This window comes from Acomys russatus, chromosome 19, assembly GCF_903995435.1.
Source record: "Acomys russatus chromosome 19, mAcoRus1.1, whole genome shotgun sequence".
In the NCBI taxonomy this organism is placed as follows: Eukaryota; Metazoa; Chordata; class Mammalia; order Rodentia; family Muridae; genus Acomys; species Acomys russatus.
In genome coordinates, this window is record NC_067155.1 from 3294672 (window position 1) to 3313971 (window position 19300).

Here is a 19300-nt window from a genome sequence, read left to right on the forward strand (position 1 = left end):
CGTGTGCGCCAGTGTGGTTTCATCTCTGAACAATGTAGTTTGTTTGTGTGTCTGTTTTGATGGAGCAAGGTAACTGTGTGACCTGGCTGTGAAAGGCACTCTTATGCTCACTAAACATAGATAGATGTGTTACTGTCTGGATTTGGGGGGCATTCTGATAATTAATTTCAATTCTAATGTGACTAACAGTTCTTTTGACAAAGACAAATGGAAGTAATTGTAGTCGTTTTAAACACCCATGTGAAATGCCAATTGCCTGCTGCTTGGCATTTTAATCTAATGATTATAGCGATGGCACAACCATCCAACCATGACTCTGCACGCTGTGTGCATGGACACTGCCTGGAATGATTGTTGATGAAATAATGTCCATTTTATTTATTTGGGCTCCAAAAATTACAATTCTTAAAAGTGTACATGGCCGTCTCCTCTCCTTCCCCCATCCTTTCCCCTCCCTTCCCCTCCTTCTCCCATCCTTTCCCCTTCCTCCCCTTTCCTCCCCCCTTCCTTTCTTCCATTCTTACAGTGTATTGAATCTTCAGTGTACTGGCCAGCAAAAAGAGGCATAACCATATATGCTGATCCAGAAATTCCAGCAGCAAGGTATGATTTGAAAATTTAGCTTAGCAGACTGTAGAGTCTTAGGACTATGCAATATAGTTTTACATAGCTGTTCCTTCATATTAGCAAGGTGGGGGTGGCTTAGTTCCAGACTGCTGAGAGTGCCAACCTCGTGTGCTCAAATCCAGATAACAACCTGTGATGGTATTCACATATAGCCTATGAACATTCTCATGCATATTTTAAACACCTCTAAGTGACTTCTAATACCTAATGCAATGTAAATACTATATAAGTAGTTGTTACACTGTATTGTTTAGGGAGTAATGTCAAGGAAGCAAATCCACATGTTTAATGCAGGCAGTCTGTTTTTGCCAAATAGTTGCAGTCTGTGGTTGGTTGAGGCCACAAATACAGAGGGGTACATGGTCAGTGATTATGTAAAGGTTGATCATAGGCTAGTATCCCATTACCCCCCCACACACACACCCTGAAAAAGGTGGTCTGAGAAGCACACTACTTTCAAGGAAAAATAATCTTATATAACAACTGCTTAGCTGGCCACACAGTGGGCTGAAAACTGGTAGTGGGATAGAGGAAGGGAAAAGATGGAGAAATCTCCAGAACTCTGTTGGTTTCCAGGTTGTTACTTATCCCTTATCCCTTGATTGCTTTGGTTCCCTAATCAGTTTGTAATGTAAAACTAAACCAGTTTCAGCAGCAGAGAGGCCCTGTAGCCAGGCCAGACAGGTTTCTGTGCTTAATGCTTAGCCTCTGTTTTTACAGAAATGCAGCTAGGTGGTGCTCCCTTACTGCTGCTTCCTAAATTTCTTCCCAGAAAAAAGTTACCTTTGTTTCCAGCCCAGTCCCAGCCTTGCCTTGAAGCAGTCAGTGGAAACTGTTCTTTCTGGGTTTCCTCCAAGGATGGCGAAGGAATATAAACAGAGACTGCTTTGTCAGTTGAAGATTAACTGCCTTAAACAGGATAAAACAATGTAAAACAGAGTGTTCTGCCAGGTTTAAATGAAACAAGATTTGAATTCTTAGTAGCAGGCAGATGCTAGCCAAGCTCCATTGCAGGTAGGGCAACTATTAGAACTTTGAGGAGCCCAGAGAGCTCTGGGATGCGCCTGAGAGCCAGCCGTCCCTTGGCAGAGCAGGTCTGTGGGGCAGTGTATGTCGCCAGCAGGTCCCTGGGGTCTTAACGCCAGGAACCTCTGAAGCTTCAGGTCTGGAAGTGGGAGGAGTGGCTGAAACGGAAGCAGTGGGTCTTGGGAGCTGGAAGCCGCTTCAGGGAAGAATGTGATGTGATGAGTGCTGGAGCTGAGCAGGAGGGAGTCCTAGGCCTGGGGGCGGGCTGAGTGCACTCAGGGCTGAAGCCTCGCTCACATTGTCCCTGGCAAGTCTTGAAGACATACTCTGATAATCGAGCCAGTTGGACATTGGGCTCTGTCTTCCGGCTTCTTACTCCTAAGGGAACCCAGAAGCCCCTGGGGCTAGCCCTGGGCTCTTCTCTTCCTCTATAAGCTCCTGTAGCAGCCCTGCTAGGCCTAGTGGGGGGAGGGGAAGAACTTTGCTCCCTGTCGCCAGCGAAGGCGGGGGAAGCAGTAAGGCCTCTGTGTTCCCTCCCAGTCCTACAGCAGTCTTGGCGGCTGCCTGCTGCTTTCCACCAGGGATCTCTTAGTGCTGGGGGTTGTTTGTTTGTTTGTTTGCTTGCTTCTGTTTTCACTTTCTTAGCAGCTACTCCTGACAGGCTTCCAGTGGTCAGAGCAGATTCATGGGGTGGGTAGGCAGGGCACATGGACAGGGACAGGATGCTGACCTAACAGTTTGTTCTGTGGCCCCCTCAGCAGCAGGGACTTAGCATCTAGGGTCTAGTGGACAGCCTGTAGCAGTGCCGATGTGTGAATAGTCTTTTCACGTGTTTTGGTTTCTAGTGGGTTTAGCCAAAAGCCAACTGAGAAGCCAGCGCGGCTGACCGAGAAGAAAGACTGCGATGAGAAAAACGGCTGTGTAAAGTAAGCTTCCTCTGTCTGGGCCCAGCTGCTTTGCTGGGCGCTTTATTTCTCCCCTGACTGGAGAACCACATAAAACCACATAACCACATAAAACGATACACACGAAGAATTAATCTCTCTTGTTGTTGACATCAAACCTCCATTCCCATAAAGCAGTAACTATGCAGGAAGTGTCCTGTAGGGTTCTTTTCTTTTCTTTTTTTTTTAATTTATTAATTTAGTCTTGTTACATCTCAGTGGTTATCCCATCCCTTGTGTCCTCCCATTCCTCCCTCCCTCCCATTTTCCCCCTACTCCCCTCCCCTATGACTGTGACTGAGGGGGACCTCCTCCCCCTGTATATGCTCATAGGGTATCAAGTCTCTTCTTGGTAGCCTGCTATCCTTCCTCTGAGTGGTGTCCTGTAGGTTTTAGGCTCTGTCAGGATGGGTGAGGTTATGTCCTGGCTCTGTACGGGTTGTTCTTGTCCTGGTTCATTCAGAGGCGCACAGTTCTAAATGGTAGTAGGTACAGTTTCTTGCATCTTATGGCCGTTGATTTGGGTGGGCGATGCTTGCGTTCCTTCCCGTCTTCTGGTGTTGAGTGGGCCCACCCCCTGCTCTCTGCCAGCATAGGAGCTTTACTTTCTGCCTGGCTAGTTCACAGAACCATTCCTGATGTTCTTATACTAGACGCTACAGCTGAAACAGCTGCATCTGAGCGCCTGGCTGCTATAACAAACAGTCTGTGTTCTTTGTCACTGCTAGCCTGCGGGGCCGCCCCATGCCCTGTGTGGCCTCTATAGCACAGCCCCTCAGTGTCAGGAGTCCAGTGCATTGAAGGCTGGGGTGGGCGCACTGCAGGCTGGCGGTCAGTGCTTCTAGTGCTGGCACCCTCTCCCCGAGAGCTCTCCTGCCTAGTGCTTGATGGATTTTGCTATTTTAAGTGTCTTACTTAGGGGGTCTGTTGCTACGGTGAAACACCATGACCAGAAAGCAAGTTGGGGAGGAAAGGGTGTACGTGGCTCACTCTTCCACATCACTGTTCATAGATGAAGGCACTCAGGGCAGGATCTCAAGCAGGGCAGGAGCCTGGAGGCAGGAGCTGATGCACAGGCCATGGAGGGTGCTGCTGACTGGCTTGCTCCCTGTGGCTTGCTCAGCCTGCTTTCTTAGAGAACCCAGGACCTCCAGTGCATGGATGGCAGCACTCAGGGTGGGCTGGGCCCTCCCCACCAATCACTGATTGAGAAAGTGCCTCACAGCTGGGTCTCATGGAGGCAAGTCCCCGACTGAGGCTCTCTGATGACTCTCGCTATGTCAGGCTGACAGAAAACCAGCCAGTACAATAAATGCCTATTCCTTTCATGTTTCTAACATAAAGCCTGTCTCACTGTCTCGCCAAGTCCTCTCTGCTTAGAGTCCTTACTAATGGAAGGTACAGCAGTTGTTTGTCATCTGCACAGGTGCAGGCAGGAGGATCTCTGTGAGTTCGAGGCCAGCCTGGTCTACAAAGTGAGTCCAGGACAGCCAGGGCTACACAGAGAAACCCTGTCTTGAAAAACAAACACAAAACAAACAAACAAAAACCTCATCTTGAGCAGGGTGTATTAAGAAAGTTAGTAGCTCTCGAGTGCCTGAGCCCTATGAGGATGCACGGCAGGTAGGAGGCCAGGGGTGAAGGTACCAGCCACCAGGCCTAACCACGAATTCGGTCTGTGCCTCCCACATTGTGGAAGGACAGAAGCAGCTGCCTCCAGTTCTTTGATTTCCACACTGGCACACATGCACAACACGTGGAGGGCTTGTTTTTGTTTTTTTCGAGACAGGGTTTTTCTATGTAGCTGTGGCTATCCTGGAACTCACTCTGTAGACCAGGCAGTCCTGGAACTCATAGAGATCCCTGCCTTCCTCTGTCTCTTCCTCCCAAGTGCTGTTAAAGGCATGCAGCACCACCTTCTGGCTACATGTGTATTTTTAAAAGCTTTAGGGCTGATGAGATGTTTGAGTGAGCAAAGTTTCTTGCTTCCAAGCCTGAATTGGATCCCCAGGACACCATGGTAGAAAGATAGAACTGGGGCTGGAGAGATGGCTCTGGAGTTAAGAGCACTGTCTGCTTTCCCAGAGGTCCTGAGTTCAATTCCCAGCCACCACATGGTGGCTCATAGCCATCTAAATTGAGATCTGGTACCCCCTACTGGTACCAACTTCTACCAGCTATCTTCTAAACTATACATGTATGTATGTGTATACATACATACACATAAATAAATGTTTTTAAAAGATTTTTAAAAATTTAAACACAACACAACACAATGGGTCGGGGAAATAACTGAGCAGTAAAGCAATTATTATGCAAGCAAGAGGGTAGAAATTTGGATTTTTAGAACCCATGTAAATGCTGGGTGGTCATGGTAGCGCGCCTTTAATTTCACTCGTAAAAGATAGAAACAAAATTCTGGAACAGTCTGACTTAGTGGCTGCCTGTATTGGTGAGCTCTGGGTTTGAGTGAGAGATCCTGCCTCAAAGAATAAGGTGGTGGAGCAATTGAGGAAGATCTCTGATATCAACCTCGGCTTCCTCACAGATAGGAACACACATATACACATGCATGCATACATATCACACCTAAACATGAAAAATAAATAAATAGCAGATAACCCTCAACTACAAGGGTATGTAGAATACAAAGGGAGAGGTGTTTGCAGAGAGAAAATTTATGTGCCCTTTCAACAAACCTAACCTATACCACGTTGGAGTGTGATTTCAGGATAGGGGCATTGCTCAGGGATCCTACCTGCTCATGGGCCAGTGGCAAAGCCATTCATCCAGGCTTAGCATACAACTTGATGGTCACCAGATCGTGGCCAGTCTCCATACACTCCCAGGGTTCGTCTGAGCTGCATTACCCCACAACCCTGCCCCACCCAAGAGGGTTAAGTCACAAGGTCTCCCATAGAATAAGAACAGGCACCGAGGGAAAAAGAGTCAGTGAGTGATAGACCCACGACGAAAGACTTGAACTGGCCCTGAAGCACTGTGGTAGAGCCAAGGGCTCTCATTACCTACCAGGCAGCCGTGTAACTGGAAAGAGCGAGCACAGTCAACGGAGGGAGCTTTGTGGAAGCCATCCATGTGACAGCTCTGTGTCAGAGAGGAAAGGCACAAGTCTCTGGCAGAGCTTTGAGCTATGTGTGCTCAAGACGTGCCAGCAGGCAGTGACAACCCTGAAAGCAAGAGTCGCTGACCTCCATCAACCTTGGAAACGAGGAAGAACAGGGCAACAGACACGTGCAGAAAAGATGACTCCTAGGACACGAAGTCCTGTGTGGAAGCCATAGAACAACCAAGAGACCGCAGACAGTGCCCCGAGACAGTGCCTCGTGGAGCCTGAGCCGGGTGCCAGGTCTTCAGTGACTGTATCCAGAAGGACCAGCCTTCATCAAGGTTACCAGGGGAGTGCAGCGGCAGCGCAGCAGTCCTTCGTGCCTGCCTCCAGCTTCCTTCCTTGCCTTCCCTCGGTGGACTGTGACCTGGGACGTGTAAGCCAAATAAGCCCTTGCTCTCCAAGTTGCTTTTGCTTAGTGTTTCATCACAGTGGCAGAAACCCAAGTTGCCAGCCCCCATTGGCAGAGAAGGAGCAGCTGGGGCAGCTGCAGTGTCTGAAGGCTGTGGAGCCATAGCCTTGGTTTCAGGCTAGAGCAGTGAAGGCAGACTGAGAGGCGATTCCTGCCTTGTCTTTGAGGACATGCTCCTGCCAGGCACCCAGTTAGCCTTCCCTGCTGAGTCTGTGGCGGCTTCTCCTATTCGTCAGGCTGAGGGCACAGTCGAGCCTTTGAGTACCTCAGCCAGTTGCTTCTTAGACCCGGGCATGCCCATCACATAACCTAATCACCCTCCACAGTCCCGATTGCATGCCTCCCTTACCTTTGCAACACAGGACCCTTGAGTAATGAAAAATAGATGGGTTCCAGGTCCATATGGCAGTGTTGTACGCCAGTCACTGTTCTGGGGAGGCATGAACAAATGACTGCTTACCTCAGTGAGGAAGCCAGTAACAGACAAAAGTATAGATACCACCAAAATCCAACTTTACAAACTAGTGAGTTGATTGTGGTCTCTTAAAGGAGCAGTAATGAGGCAAGATAGGCAAATCACAAAAAGCCCACCCCAGCATTGCTAACAGTTCACAAAACCTGGAAGCCTGGAATGTGCTGCAAACCATGCAGGCCACTCAGCAGGTTGAGTGTCCTTTCTAGATAGCTCAGCTGGCCTCGGCTTCTTCAGCAGCTTTGCTGGTTTGAGAGCATCCTCAGGAACCCTTACGACTTAGGTATGCTGGGGGAAGGGAGCCTAGTGTATCTGGTGAGTTTCAGGGGACTCCTGAAGCCTTTGAGTTGTTTACTTTCTGAATTCACTGAGTGTCCCTGAAACAGGGGTGTTTTACCTTCCCAGAGAACAACTGTGGTTTCATCTGCCTGTAAGTATTGTTTCCTGGAGCTTCCTTCCTGTTGTTTCAACTCCTCTGTAACCTCCTGTGTCTTAGCCAGCCTTCCTCCAAGATAAGGTTTTAGTCTGTGAGGAGCAGCAACACAACAAACATCTCTTGAGGGATTTTAGTGTTGCATTAGGCTCCCACTCTGTTCTTCTGAGGACCTCTGGAAATGCCAGGAAGCTTCTGCTGGGCCTACAGCGTGGCTGTAGCCTCTTGCCAACTTCATTAGCCAACCTTGGATGCATGTGAGATGAGATTCCACTCCATGTGGTTGGTAGTGGCTCCCTATAGTGCTTTTCCAAGACAGCATGTGCATACCATGAAGACTACCATCTCAAGGCGCAGAGCTCAGTGGGTCAGGGCATCCGTACAGCTGTCACCAGCAAGCTAATGTCTTGTTTTTGTCCCTTCTTCCTGTATCACAGTCACGATCCATTTCTGCATCCTTTGGCATGCACAAATCGGTTGCCTGGGTTTTTCCTATTTGGGATATTGTTTAGAGAGAGTCGTACTGTGGTTCTTTGTAAGTAAGTGGTTTCCTTCACATGCCAGGATGTTTCAGAATTTTCTCTCCTGCGCGTGGGTGAATCTGAGCAGCCTCCCATTGCAAATGCAGCACATTTTATGTGCACACTCATCAGCTGAAAGATAGGAGAGTCTTACAGTTTTTGCATTAAAAAAAAAATCTAAGCCAGGCAGTAGGGACCCACACCTTTCATCCCAGCACTCAGGAGGCAGAGGCAGGAGGATCTTTCTGAGTTCGAGGCCATCTGGTCTACAGAGAGAGAGGACAGCCAGGACTATACAGAGCAACCTAGTCCCAATAAAACAAAACAAAAAAGTCTGTGGAAAGGAAAGATTATGACCACCACAATTCTCCTTGAGTTCCCACCTCAGAAAATGGTGTGACTTCTCTGCAGTTCTCACCAATCTTTGCCCATATTGAGGAGCGAGTGGGTCTGGGTATAAAGAAGAACACTTTCAATTGACTTCTTTTCTGCATTAGCAGAGGACAAGTCTTCATCTGGTATTGTCTGACTATAAAATAAATCTAATGATTAGACCAGTGGTCTGACTTTAGCTGGACCCATTTTTCGACACTGTGCAGGACACTGTTGACAGGTGTGGTAGCGCAGAGGCCAGCCCAGGTTTTGAGTGGGAAACAGGAAATGGGTGTGCCCTCCGTGGTTCTCCATTCATAGTGAGGCCAGCAAGACAGAGCACAGTGTTTCCCAGATGTGCTCTGGGGTGGACGGCCATTGTATCTCCCTCAAATTGACCTTTTAACTGCTTTACAGGTTACTACAGTTTCTAAATCCTGATCCTTTGAGAGCTGATGAGATCTCTGATCTGCACCAGGTATTGCAAACCCTAAAAACAGAAGGTCAAATAAGAGAAACTGGTCGTGTTATTAATCCTCCTTTCTCTCTTCAGGCTTGAGGCTCCCTTAGGGCTTTTCCCAAGTCACGGCTCTAGTAGAATTTAGAGAGCCACTGCTGTAGTGGCTGCATTCTATTTGGGGAACAAGTGATCCTTAATTTGGGTGGCTTATATGTTTTGCAGAAAGTATGTGCTCTAGGTTTTTACACGATGATCTTCTGTCTTTGTCTTGGTAAAGCCCTCAGCACTCCATTGTCCACTCTGAGACGGCGTGGCTGTGGTTGTCTAATGTCTGTGTTGGTTAGTTGCAGAAGGTGAAGCTGGGCACACTACAGCCTGGTGTGGTGCTCCGGAACAGGATCGAGCCCTGCCTGACCATGGACAAAGCGCCCCTGTCGGCAGACCTGAAGAAGGTGAGCGTGTTCTTAATGCTGGACTCCTACAGACATGCCAGCCTTTCCAACACAGAAGGGTCACTTTGTTTTGCTTTGTCTATTCTGTTCTTTGAGCAGTGGGGATGGAGCCCAGGCTTTCATGCATTCTAGGCACGCGTGTATCACTCAACCGCACATACCCCAGTCCCATAGGAGGATTTTAAATAAACAGTTCCACGGCTGTATTGCATAGCTCTTGCTTCTGAAATCCTCTTCAAATCTTTGTTATTTATTTCTCATGTATTCGTAAGTCCCAGAAGAGTCATTCTTTTGTAGAAAAGCCCGTTGTGCAGCTGTCAGTTTTTTTCTGATGTAAGTTTTCTTTTTTATCTTTTTTTTTTTTTTTTCCTCTTGTTTGGTTTTGATTTTGGTTTCTTTTCTTTTCTTTCTTTTTTTTTTTTTTTTAATTTTGGTTTCTTAAGACAGAATTTGTCTGTGTAACAGAGTCCTGGCTGTCCTGGACTCACTCTGTAGACCAGGCTGGCCCTGAACTCCAGAGATCTCCCTGCCTCTGCCTCCTGAGTGCTGGGATTAAATGCTTTTTTGTTTTGTCTTGTTTTTCCAAAGTCTGTTTCTTGATTGTTCCCTTCCAGTTTGTATTGCGCTAAGAGGGGAACAACTAGGGTTACATTCTGGAGAGCATTTATTTATTTATTTATTTATTTATCTATTTATTTTTTATAGATTTACTTTCTTTTTTTATTTTTTAATTAATTTATTCTTGTTACATCTCAATGTTTATCCCATCCCTTGTATCCTCCCATTCTTCCCTTCCTCCTATTTTCCCATTATTCTTCTCCCCTATGACTGTGCCTGAGGGGGATTACCTCCCCCTGTATATGCTCATAGGGTATCAAGTCTCTTCTTGGTAACCTGCTGTCCTTCCTTTGAGTGCCACCAGGTCTCCCCCACTGGAGAGCATTTATGATAATATTTAAAGCTTCCAGTCAAAACGCCTTTCTACAGTGTCGGATTCCTTGGTGACAAGATGCGCCTCTCACCCTCTGAGCTGTTTGTGGGGTGTCAGTGTCTCTTCAGTGCGAACAGACTGGTGGTCATAGATGTTTTGAAGATGATCTTTCCCCTAAACCAGGAGAAGGTAAACCAGATTTGGTTCAGGGAGGAGAGACTACTAGGAAGCACACATGGCGGGGTGCAGTGCTGTGGCCCTGCAGTCCGAGGATCCCAGGAGCCTGAGACATGAGGGTTCCGTGAGCTCAGAAGTCTGGAGTCAGCATAATGAGACTTGAGCTCTTAAAAAAGAAAACTACCCCAGAGACACAAGAAGATCCTGCATCATTCAGCAGTAACGAGGCTTTTGTTTGTGTTTCTGCTTTTGGAGTGTGAGCATTTCCTTTCAGCTGAACACAGGAGCTCACCGTAATTGACTATGGTGACAAGCAGAAAAGGAGAGGAGGAACAGTGGCTGGCGGGCTGCGGGATGCCGAGTCTCACTGTGTTACATGCTCTTCAGCCTCTAGGGAGCGTGCAGCTCGCCCTTTGCCACATTTACGCAAATCTACAAGAAGGACGATGCAGACATGAAGAGAAAGGGGTACTGTTTGCAAAGGAATGCCCCATGAGTACACTACCACAGCAGCCCACTTCACATGCTGTTAGCGTTGTTGTAAACACGCACAGTTCATGTCAAGAGAGCCAATATGTGTCTTGAACATACTAAGCACTCTGGAGAGCCGACTGCTTCCTCAAACAGGTATAGGAAAATGGAGGACGGGGAAGAAGCCAAGGAGAAGTGTATGTGGGTTCCCCTGAGGCTACGCCTGCTCCAGAAACGGGGTAGTTTGTGAGAGCCAATAAAAGACCCGAGCTGCCGGATCTGTTTCCTGTGGATTCATGGCATAATGTACAAGAAGAAAAAGACCCAGGTTTGAAATGAGGGACCAATGTAACTCACACCTATAATCTCAATACTTGGGAGATAGAGACAGGAAGATCAATTTTATGGAGCCTGAGTTACATGAAACCTTATCAACACACACAAAGTTGAAGGAAGGAAACATTCAGAAAATAGAAATATCGAAAGCACTTTTTTCATTTTTTCTTTCTGTTTTCTTTTGGTTTGATTTTTCAATACAAGGGTGTCCCTGTGTAGCCCTGGCTGTCCTGTACTTGCTTTGTAGACCAGGCTGACCTTGAACTCACAGAGATCCACCTGTCTTTGCCTCCCGAGTGCTGAGATTACAGGTGTGTGCCACTGTGCACAGCACAAAAACATTTTTATAAACCGTGTTTGAGGTGTGAAATGCAAATGAACTGAAAGAATAATGATGAAAGTAGAATAAAGTTCAGGGTTTAGCTGGAGGTCCAAAATACTGGGGTGCTAGATCTAAGGAAAAGGACGAGAGGTTCTCTTAGGAGGGACAGTAAGCATGTTGTGGACCTGAGCAAGGGGAATCCCCTGTTGACAGTCAACCCCTGACTGGTACAAATGAATGAACAGACCCAGCTGAACTCAGCTACTGAGGTCATGAAAGCCACTATGAAAGAAGTGATCCCCTCACAGGTCAGATTTCAGAACAACCTCAGGCGTGGACCTTGGACTTGAGCCTTCAGTCATTCTAGGCCTCCAAGCAGGCCTGCGCTCATGTTCTCAGTGAGCTGTGTGGGTAGAAAGGTGTTTCCAGGTTTGTAAACTCTCAAGAAGATGGACTTCCTCTACCCCGTGTCTAGAAACTACTAAAGTCTTCACAAGAGCATCAAGAATGAAGACCACGTGAGCTGCAGGCAGAGGAGCAACCTGCCACACACCCTGTGAGCTCAGCTGGAAGTGCACCTTTGGGGATAGTGCAGAGCTGTTTGTGCTTGTAGACGTCGTCTGATAGAACATTCAGGTTTAGTGATAAGTGAAAAGAATAATATGCCAACAAAACCATGTTCTTTAAAGATGCAAGGTAGTCAAGGCGGCACGTGTCTGTAATCCCAGCACCTGGGAAGCTGTGGCAACAGGATCCAGAGTTTGGGGCTGGAGAGATGGCTCTACAGATCAGAGCACTTGCTGCTCTTGCAGAAGACCCAGTTTGGGTCTCAGCACCCATGTGGTGGCTCAGAACTGTCCCTCCAGCTCTACTGGATCCAGTGCTGCCTTCTGGGCTCCTCGAGCACTGCATGAACACAGTACCCGGACCACACATGGAGCCAACGTGCCCATGCCCGTAAAGAGAGAGTTGGAGGGCAGCCCGGCCTGTATGGCAACACAGTCTCTGAGATAAAAAGAGGAGTTGTGCAGATGAGGCATGTGGGCTGCAGGCTGTCAAGGGACTAGCCAGAGCCACGGTCGTGTTGCAGAGTGCTTTAGTAATCTGGTTAGGGCTGCCCGCTCCGCACATGAGCACATCCTTTCATGGCTCCGGAGAACCAGTGGTCTTTAAAAGGGATTGATGCTTGGGGAAGACCAGAACTTAAAGGGGGTCTTGGGGGACCGTCACGGTAAGCCATGTGCGCAGGCGTCCCGGTGCGAGAGGGAGGTGAATGGAGCTGTGAAGTGGAGTTTTTTCTTTGTCCCTTATATCTCTCTCTTCCCCCACCATTTTCTCTGTAGGCTCTTCAAAGAAACAAGTTCCCTGGACCCAGCCACACTGCATCTTACTCTTGGCCTCCTATTGCACGAGGCTGTGATGTGGTAGTCATTTCTCATTGTGGAAATGACCCTTTGTTGTACCTGCCACCGCTGCTTACGATTTTGCAGATGGGGGGTTGCTACAAGTCATTACCAAGTAGAAATGGAGTAAGTTGCAGATGGTTTTGAAATGGATTAAATGTTTATTTTCAAGTGGCACAACTTTTTTTCTTTCTCTCTCTCTTTTTTTTTTTTTTTTTTTTTTGTCAAGCTGAGGTTATGTTACTCAGTTCCCCCGAAACTGCTAGACTAGAAGTTAGACTATGAGCCTGGCTTGACTTGGGACACTGAGACAGAAGATCACAAGTTTGAGGCCAGACTGGGCTACATGCTGGATTTGAAGTCAGCCTCAGATACACATTAGGACCATGTTTGAACAAGACAAACCCTGGACTATTAGTAGGCTTTACTTTTTAGGGGTCACTAAGTCCACAGGTGATTCTTACTGTGATGCCCATCTGTGGCCTCCAGCTGGGCAGGAGAGCCGTGGCCTTTAGAGATGAATATAAAGTTTGTAAAATGATATTACCTTAATTTATGGAATTGCCACTCCAGCTGGATGAGATGGTCAGGTTGTGTCTTTCTACTGTCTCACATGAAAACATTGGCTGCGTGGAAAGCTGTTGGCTTAACTGAGCAGTGGTGAGTGTGATTAGAAGTTCACTTTCAAGCCCAGCACGGTGGCGCACACCTGTACTCCCAGCACTCGGGAGGCAGAGGCAGGCAGATCTCTGTGAATTCGAGGTCAGCCTGGTCTACAAAGTGAGTCCAGTGCAGCCAGGGCTACACAGAGAGACCCTGTCTCAAAACCAACCCAAAAAAGGAAAAATTCAGTTTCTGTTGTCTCTTCCCACATTTTCTTGTTTCATAGCACCCCATGCTGTTCAGTAATGCTTCCCCATGGACAAGAAAGATGAGGGAAATGAGACATGAGGACAAACTGGTGGTGGGTTATGGCTGTCTAGAGAGCAGTTACAAAACATCCATCCCAAAACATGGTGCAAAAGACGCAGTACAGAAGGTCCCACCAGCACCACAAAGCAAGCGTGGCAGGGAAGCATGCTCAGAGTTCATGTTTGCTTTCCTGAGCCTACCATGCAGTGTGCTGATTTATCTTTGAGGTTTGCACTGTTATGTGCTGACTTCAGCGGTTGCATTTACACCCTGAATTAAGTTTAGCAGCTGAGCTCAGCTGCTGATGGAAGTGCCATTTTGTGCAGAGACAGAGCTTTGTCTGGGGCAGAATGTGACATTCAGCCCTTACTGCAGTGTCCCCCTGCTTCCTCCATGTCCCCATGGGCAGCCTGCTTTCAGGCCTGTGGAGGAGTTGGCACCTGCATGGACCTTCCTAGAGGAAGGAGGAGACCAGGTTCACCACGTCAGTAGGACACATATATATGCCATGAAATGTTAGCAGGCAGGCCACTTCTGGGGAGTCTGTGGGCTGGTGGAAAGCCGAGTTCAGAAGGCATTCGTTCACCCTGGTGCTCAGGAACAGGAAATGGAGGCAGACTTCTGGGTTCTTGTTTCTTGCTGATGTATTAGCTATGCAACCCTGAGGAGCGACTTCTTCCTCTGTGCCTCGGCCTCTCATCCTGTGAGATGAAGCAAGCGGGCCTGCCCTGTAAGAGTGCGTCAAGGCTTAACTAACCTAGGGAGAGCTTTAGTTCAGTGTTGTAAACCCACGCTAGTGAAATGCCCACCCTCCTCATCTGTGTGGTGAAGATAGCTAAAGACTTACTCTATGCCAGGAAATGGTGTGGACGTCTCGCACGTGTTGTGTTTCATTCCTAACAACTGTCCAAATTATTTGACTCTGTTTGTCTTGCAGCCTCTTGCAGTCATCGTGTGTCCTGGGTGGAAAAAGGCCCAGTTTATTTTTGAGCTGTTGGGAGACTATAGCATGTCCTCCAGGCCTCTTCATCCTGTCTTACTAACAATTGGACTTCACAAAGATGAAGCCAAAAATATGAAGCTTCCAAGGGGGTGTAAGCATCCTTTCCAAGCTGTTCGGCTTTCTTTGCAGCAGACAGTGAGCTTGCCTCAGCAGCCTGGGACCTCAGTTGCCGGCCACCGGCTCTGACTTGGCTTCCTAGTTACCAGTGGGTGCCAATGATGAAGGCTCAGTCCTGACTTATGTCTCTGAGGACATTGCATGATCCCATTCAGTGTCATTGTCAGATGCTGAACAGAGGGCTGAGGAAATCTGCTTTCAGGCCCGCAGAGCCTGTGGCAGCTGGGGGTGTGGTCAGATACTGCAGGCTCAGACTGGGTGGACGTGATCGCCTGGCTCACCCCCTAGGGAAATGGCCCCTAAGGAGGAAGTGGAGTGATGGTGAAGGAGACCCTGGAGAACCTTGTTGGAAACCTAAAAACAGTTTATTGTTTGTTCTAAATGTAGGTGACGTGATTGTCACAACTCCACACAGCCTCTTGAGACTGCTCACGTACCGGAGCTTGCTGTTCCTTAGACTCTGCCACCTGGTTCTGGATGAAGTGCAAGTGCTGTTCTTTGAAGCTAGTGAGCAGGTGGGTGTGGACACACTGCCTATCCCTGGCTCACAGCTCAAGAGCCTGTATGTTTCCAAAATGTGTCAGCACTTCACTGCTTCAAGTAATCACAGAGAATATCCAGTTGGCAAATCAGTTAGGTAATGTCTTTAATTTAGAAAATTAAGAAATAGAGGACAGCTGGGTGTGGTGGCGCACGCCTCTAATCCCAGCACTCGGGAGGCAGAGGCAGGAGGATCGCTGTGAGTTCAAGGCCAGCCTGGTCTACAAAGTGAGTCCAGGACAGCCAGCGCTACACAGAGAAACCCTGTCTCTAAAAACCAAAAGAGAAAAGAAAAAAAAAAAAAAAGAAAGAAATAGAGGAGCACATGAAAAAAATCCACTATCCCTGGTCTCTTATACTCAGAGACAGTCTATTCTGAGGTATTTCCTTCCTTTTAAATGACTTTTTGCTGAAACATACACTTAATAGCAAGAGCTACTTAGTACCGATTTAAAACTTAACTTTACAGTTACTAATGCTATACTATTCTGCACATGATTGTTACTGCTTGTAAGCATAATAACTTATTTAAACCTGTGCTTGTGCACACTAGAGAAATGCCCTCCTGCTGAGCCACATCACCAGAGTTTTTGTGGCGCATTTGTTAGAAGCAGCGTGACAAGGTGACCAAGAGTGATGTTTGGGGACGCTGGTGGCCCCCAGGTGCAGTTCAGGCTTTGTTTCTTAGTGACTGTCTGGGCTTCCTTGAAGTCTCAGTGTGCTTTGCCAACCTGGTTTCTTAGATGACACAACAGCCTTGTACCGGTGCTTCTCTGAGAGCAGTGGGCAGTCTGCTGCTGTTGTCAGCGTGCCCGCACACCATGCGTGCTGCTTGCACCATATGGAAACCTGGGCCCGGCTTAGGTTTTCCATGCCAACTTGTAAACAGTGGTTCCTATTTCCTTGGCTAGTTTGGTTGAAAAGCAATGCAAATTGATCTTTGTGTCTTTTCTTCTATGTGTTGGTTGTTGTTAGTTGATGGTTGTCTTTCTGTCATAGAGTTTTGCAGTCTTTAATATAAGCGTGCGAATCCTTTGTTACAGCATTATACAGCAAGACGCTGCTTGTGCTTTAATTCTGTCCTGCTGAACTTTACAGTGTTTATTGACCAAGCATTTTCTTCTTTTAAAAACCTTTGTTTTCCCCTTTTTATCTTTGGAAAGGCTTTGACCACACTAAAAACATCAGATGGACAGTCCTTGAATCTCTATTTTGAAACAAAGGTTAAATTTACTAATTTTGCAGATGCTTGCCATATTAGATAACTTTAAAAAGAACGTTGAAGTGGAGGAGCGGGAGTCGGCCCCACAGCAGATTGTGGCAGTGGGCGTTCACTGGGACAGGCACATAGGCCACCTGGTCAGAGAGTTCATGAAGGACCCCTGCATCGTCATCACCGCCCTGGAGGAGGCCGCGCTCTATGGCAACGTCCGGCAGGTGACAGGGAGGGGCCCGTGAGCACATGCGCCTGTTAGGCTGCTGTCGCGTACCTGAGACCCAGGCTGCTTCCCTGTGCGTGCTTCCCTGTTACAATTATCCTCTTTCTGGGAGAAGCACAGCTGGAGTGTTTTGGCGCCTCACAACCACCTGTCTGTGTGTCTGTTTGCAGGTGGTGCATCTGTGCCTCGAGTGTGAGAAAACTTCTACTCTTCTCCAGGTTCTTGACTTTGTTCCAGGTCAGGCCCAGAAGACATTGATCTTCACCTGCTCTGTGGCTGAGACAGAAGTTGTATGTAAGGTGAGCCTGTGCTCGTGCCAGGACAGTCCCTCCACCCGTGGGAGCCACAGCTGGGTCTGTGATCAGAAATGGACTGGGAGGGGTGGGGAGATGCAGTCTCACGGTGTACCACCAGGCTCTGGGGTGCTGGGAAGCTCTGAAAACAGGGACCTGGCATGGAGGAGGAGCAGTGCTGTGTGCCTGTGTCATAGGAGGTGGTGAAAAAACACCAACATGTGTACTCTTAAGAAAACCAAGAGGATGTGAATCATTTCATGTAGAGTCTACAATGTAGACTAAAGAGCCAAAGGAATCGTCTTAAGATTTATTCTACTAATCTTAATTCTAGAAGCATTCATGCTAAAATGTAGGAAGAAAGCCAAGTACAAGATTAAGAACTAGCACCATTTTTATAAGCCTAAAAGGCCTTATTGACGGTAGCACACATAATTGATGTAGACACACATATTTGCATACATTTGTGTGCATGCTATTTAAAGATTTGTTTATTATTTTGTATACAGTGCTCTGCCTGCATGTACACCTGCAGGCCAGAAGAGGGCGTCAGATCCCAGTATAGTTGGTTGTGAGCCACCATGTGGTTGCTGGGAATTGAACTCAGGACCTCTGGAAGAGCACGTGGCGCTCTTAACCTCTGAGCCATCTCTCCAGCCCATGTGCATGCTATTTAAAAGAAAGGGAAATAGCTTTGCAAATAGTGTCTCCTTTTTATTATTATTTTTCTTTTTTATATATACATTTATATTATTACATATATAGAATAAACTAGATACAGTAAGAAGACCCACAAAACAATAGGATTATATAAATGCCACATTCATAGTGTTTTGGTTATTTGTATTTGACAACCTTGAAGAAAACATCTTTCCTATCTTTGTGAGTCTAAAATTCTGAATGTAAATCAATATCTATCATATTTCATCTCTGTGAACTTAAAACATCTATCTAGATCTAAAAATATCTTCACCCCTAACCAGCTAAGCTTAATTGTAAAACTAAATTATCTGATGTTCAACCCCATTAGAGACTTGAGAAGGAATAAAACTTAATTACCTGAGTGAACCGGAAGTGCAGGTTAGAGCTTCCAAAAGAGGAGTTGACAGAGACAGTTGCTGCCTGGACAGTCAGTGTTCAGGCCACTTAAAGCAGAGGAGAGCTCCAGAGTCTGGGGCATGTCTGCCTGAGGTGACGGGCTCGGGCTCTTCTCCACTCCAGCTGCCAGTTTAAAATTGACATTGCCTGAGCTTCGTGGGGCCTGATTGTGAGCTGATGTCTTTGATTGCGTCTTCAGGTAGTAGAAAGCAATTCAATATTTTGCTTGAAAATGCATAAAGAAATGACTTTTAACTTAAAAAGCATCATGGAACAATGGAAGAAGAAGTTAAGTTCTGGCTCTCACATTGTATTAAGTAAGTATTTTAATTTATATTTGTGTTTAGACAAGGCTGAGCTAATAGGGATAATTTCTTCATTTATATATCTCATCTTCAGAATTCTCATTATTAAGGTTTCAGGATTTATTAGTAATCGTCATTTCAGATGATAATTTGCTACCTCACTGGATGGTGGCAGCAGCATACACCTGTAATCCCAGCACTCGGAAGGGAGAGGCAGGCAGATCTCTGTGAGTTCGAGGCCAGCTTGGTGTACAGAGTCCAGGATAGCCAAGGCTACATAGAGAAACCCTGTCTCAAAAAACAAACAAAAAACAAAAAAGAAAGAAAAAAGAAAATTATCTGCCTCCTTACAAGGTTGACCTAGGGGCTCAGGGCTCTCAGCTTAGGAGGCAGGTTCTTCCTGTAGTTCCAGTTTGGGTTCACCTAGGTAGAAAGTCTGTGTTGGTCTGTGCATGTGTCTGTCTGTCCATCCATCCAGCCATTCATGGACACACCTGTAATTAAGATTAATAATAGGAATATTAATGTACAGAGCAAGAGAAAACTCTATGGGCAGCCTGATTTATCATAGAGGAAGAAATTTGTTAAGCTGAGAGAGGCTCCTGTCCTCTGGAATTTCATCAGTAGGCATTTGGGGGGGAAGAGAGAGAGAGATGGTACTTTGCATATTAAAAGTTAAGCTTTTGCCTAGCAAGCATGAGGCCTGAAGTCAACCCTCTGCACCTCAAATAAGGGAGCAAAGTAAGTGCGGTACAGAAACATGGCCCAGTGTGGGTGCTGGGCCTGTTTGTCACGGCTGCTGGTGCCTGTGGACATTGTTTCCTCAGCCTTGACGGATGACTGCATCCCACTGCTGGCCATCACTGACGCCACCTGTGTGGTCCACTTCAGCTTCCCCTCATCGCCTAAAGTGTTCGGGGGACGCCTGCACTGCATGTCTGATCACTTTCAGAGCTCAACTGAACAGGTTTGGTCAGTTTTATTATAGTTCTTGTTTCGCTGGTGGGTGGGTGGGTGGGTGTGTGTGTGTGTGTGTGTGTGTGTGTGTGCACGCACGCGCGCGCTGGCAAATTCAGAGCCTACAAAGCTTTATTGAATGAGATCAGA

General features: G+C 47.1%; 1 protein-coding gene across 1 annotated transcript in view; it reads left to right on the forward strand.

The window, feature by feature from the left end:
- The window catches only part of Tdrd12 (tudor domain containing 12), a 78888-nt gene that overhangs the window by 37317 nt on the left and 22271 nt on the right, over positions 1-19300 (forward strand). The window contains exons 9-19 of the mRNA XM_051162186.1: positions 527-603; positions 2499-2579; positions 8352-8412; positions 8739-8846; positions 12427-12612; positions 14336-14492; positions 14906-15033; positions 16304-16495; positions 16668-16796; positions 18088-18205; positions 19021-19160. Of these exons, the coding sequence (XP_051018143.1) occupies positions 527-603; positions 2499-2579; positions 8352-8412; positions 8739-8846; positions 12427-12612; positions 14336-14492; positions 14906-15033; positions 16304-16495; positions 16668-16796; positions 18088-18205; positions 19021-19160 (1377 nt within the window). The remainder of the gene's footprint in view (positions 1-526; positions 604-2498; positions 2580-8351; positions 8413-8738; positions 8847-12426; positions 12613-14335; positions 14493-14905; positions 15034-16303; positions 16496-16667; positions 16797-18087; positions 18206-19020; positions 19161-19300) is intronic.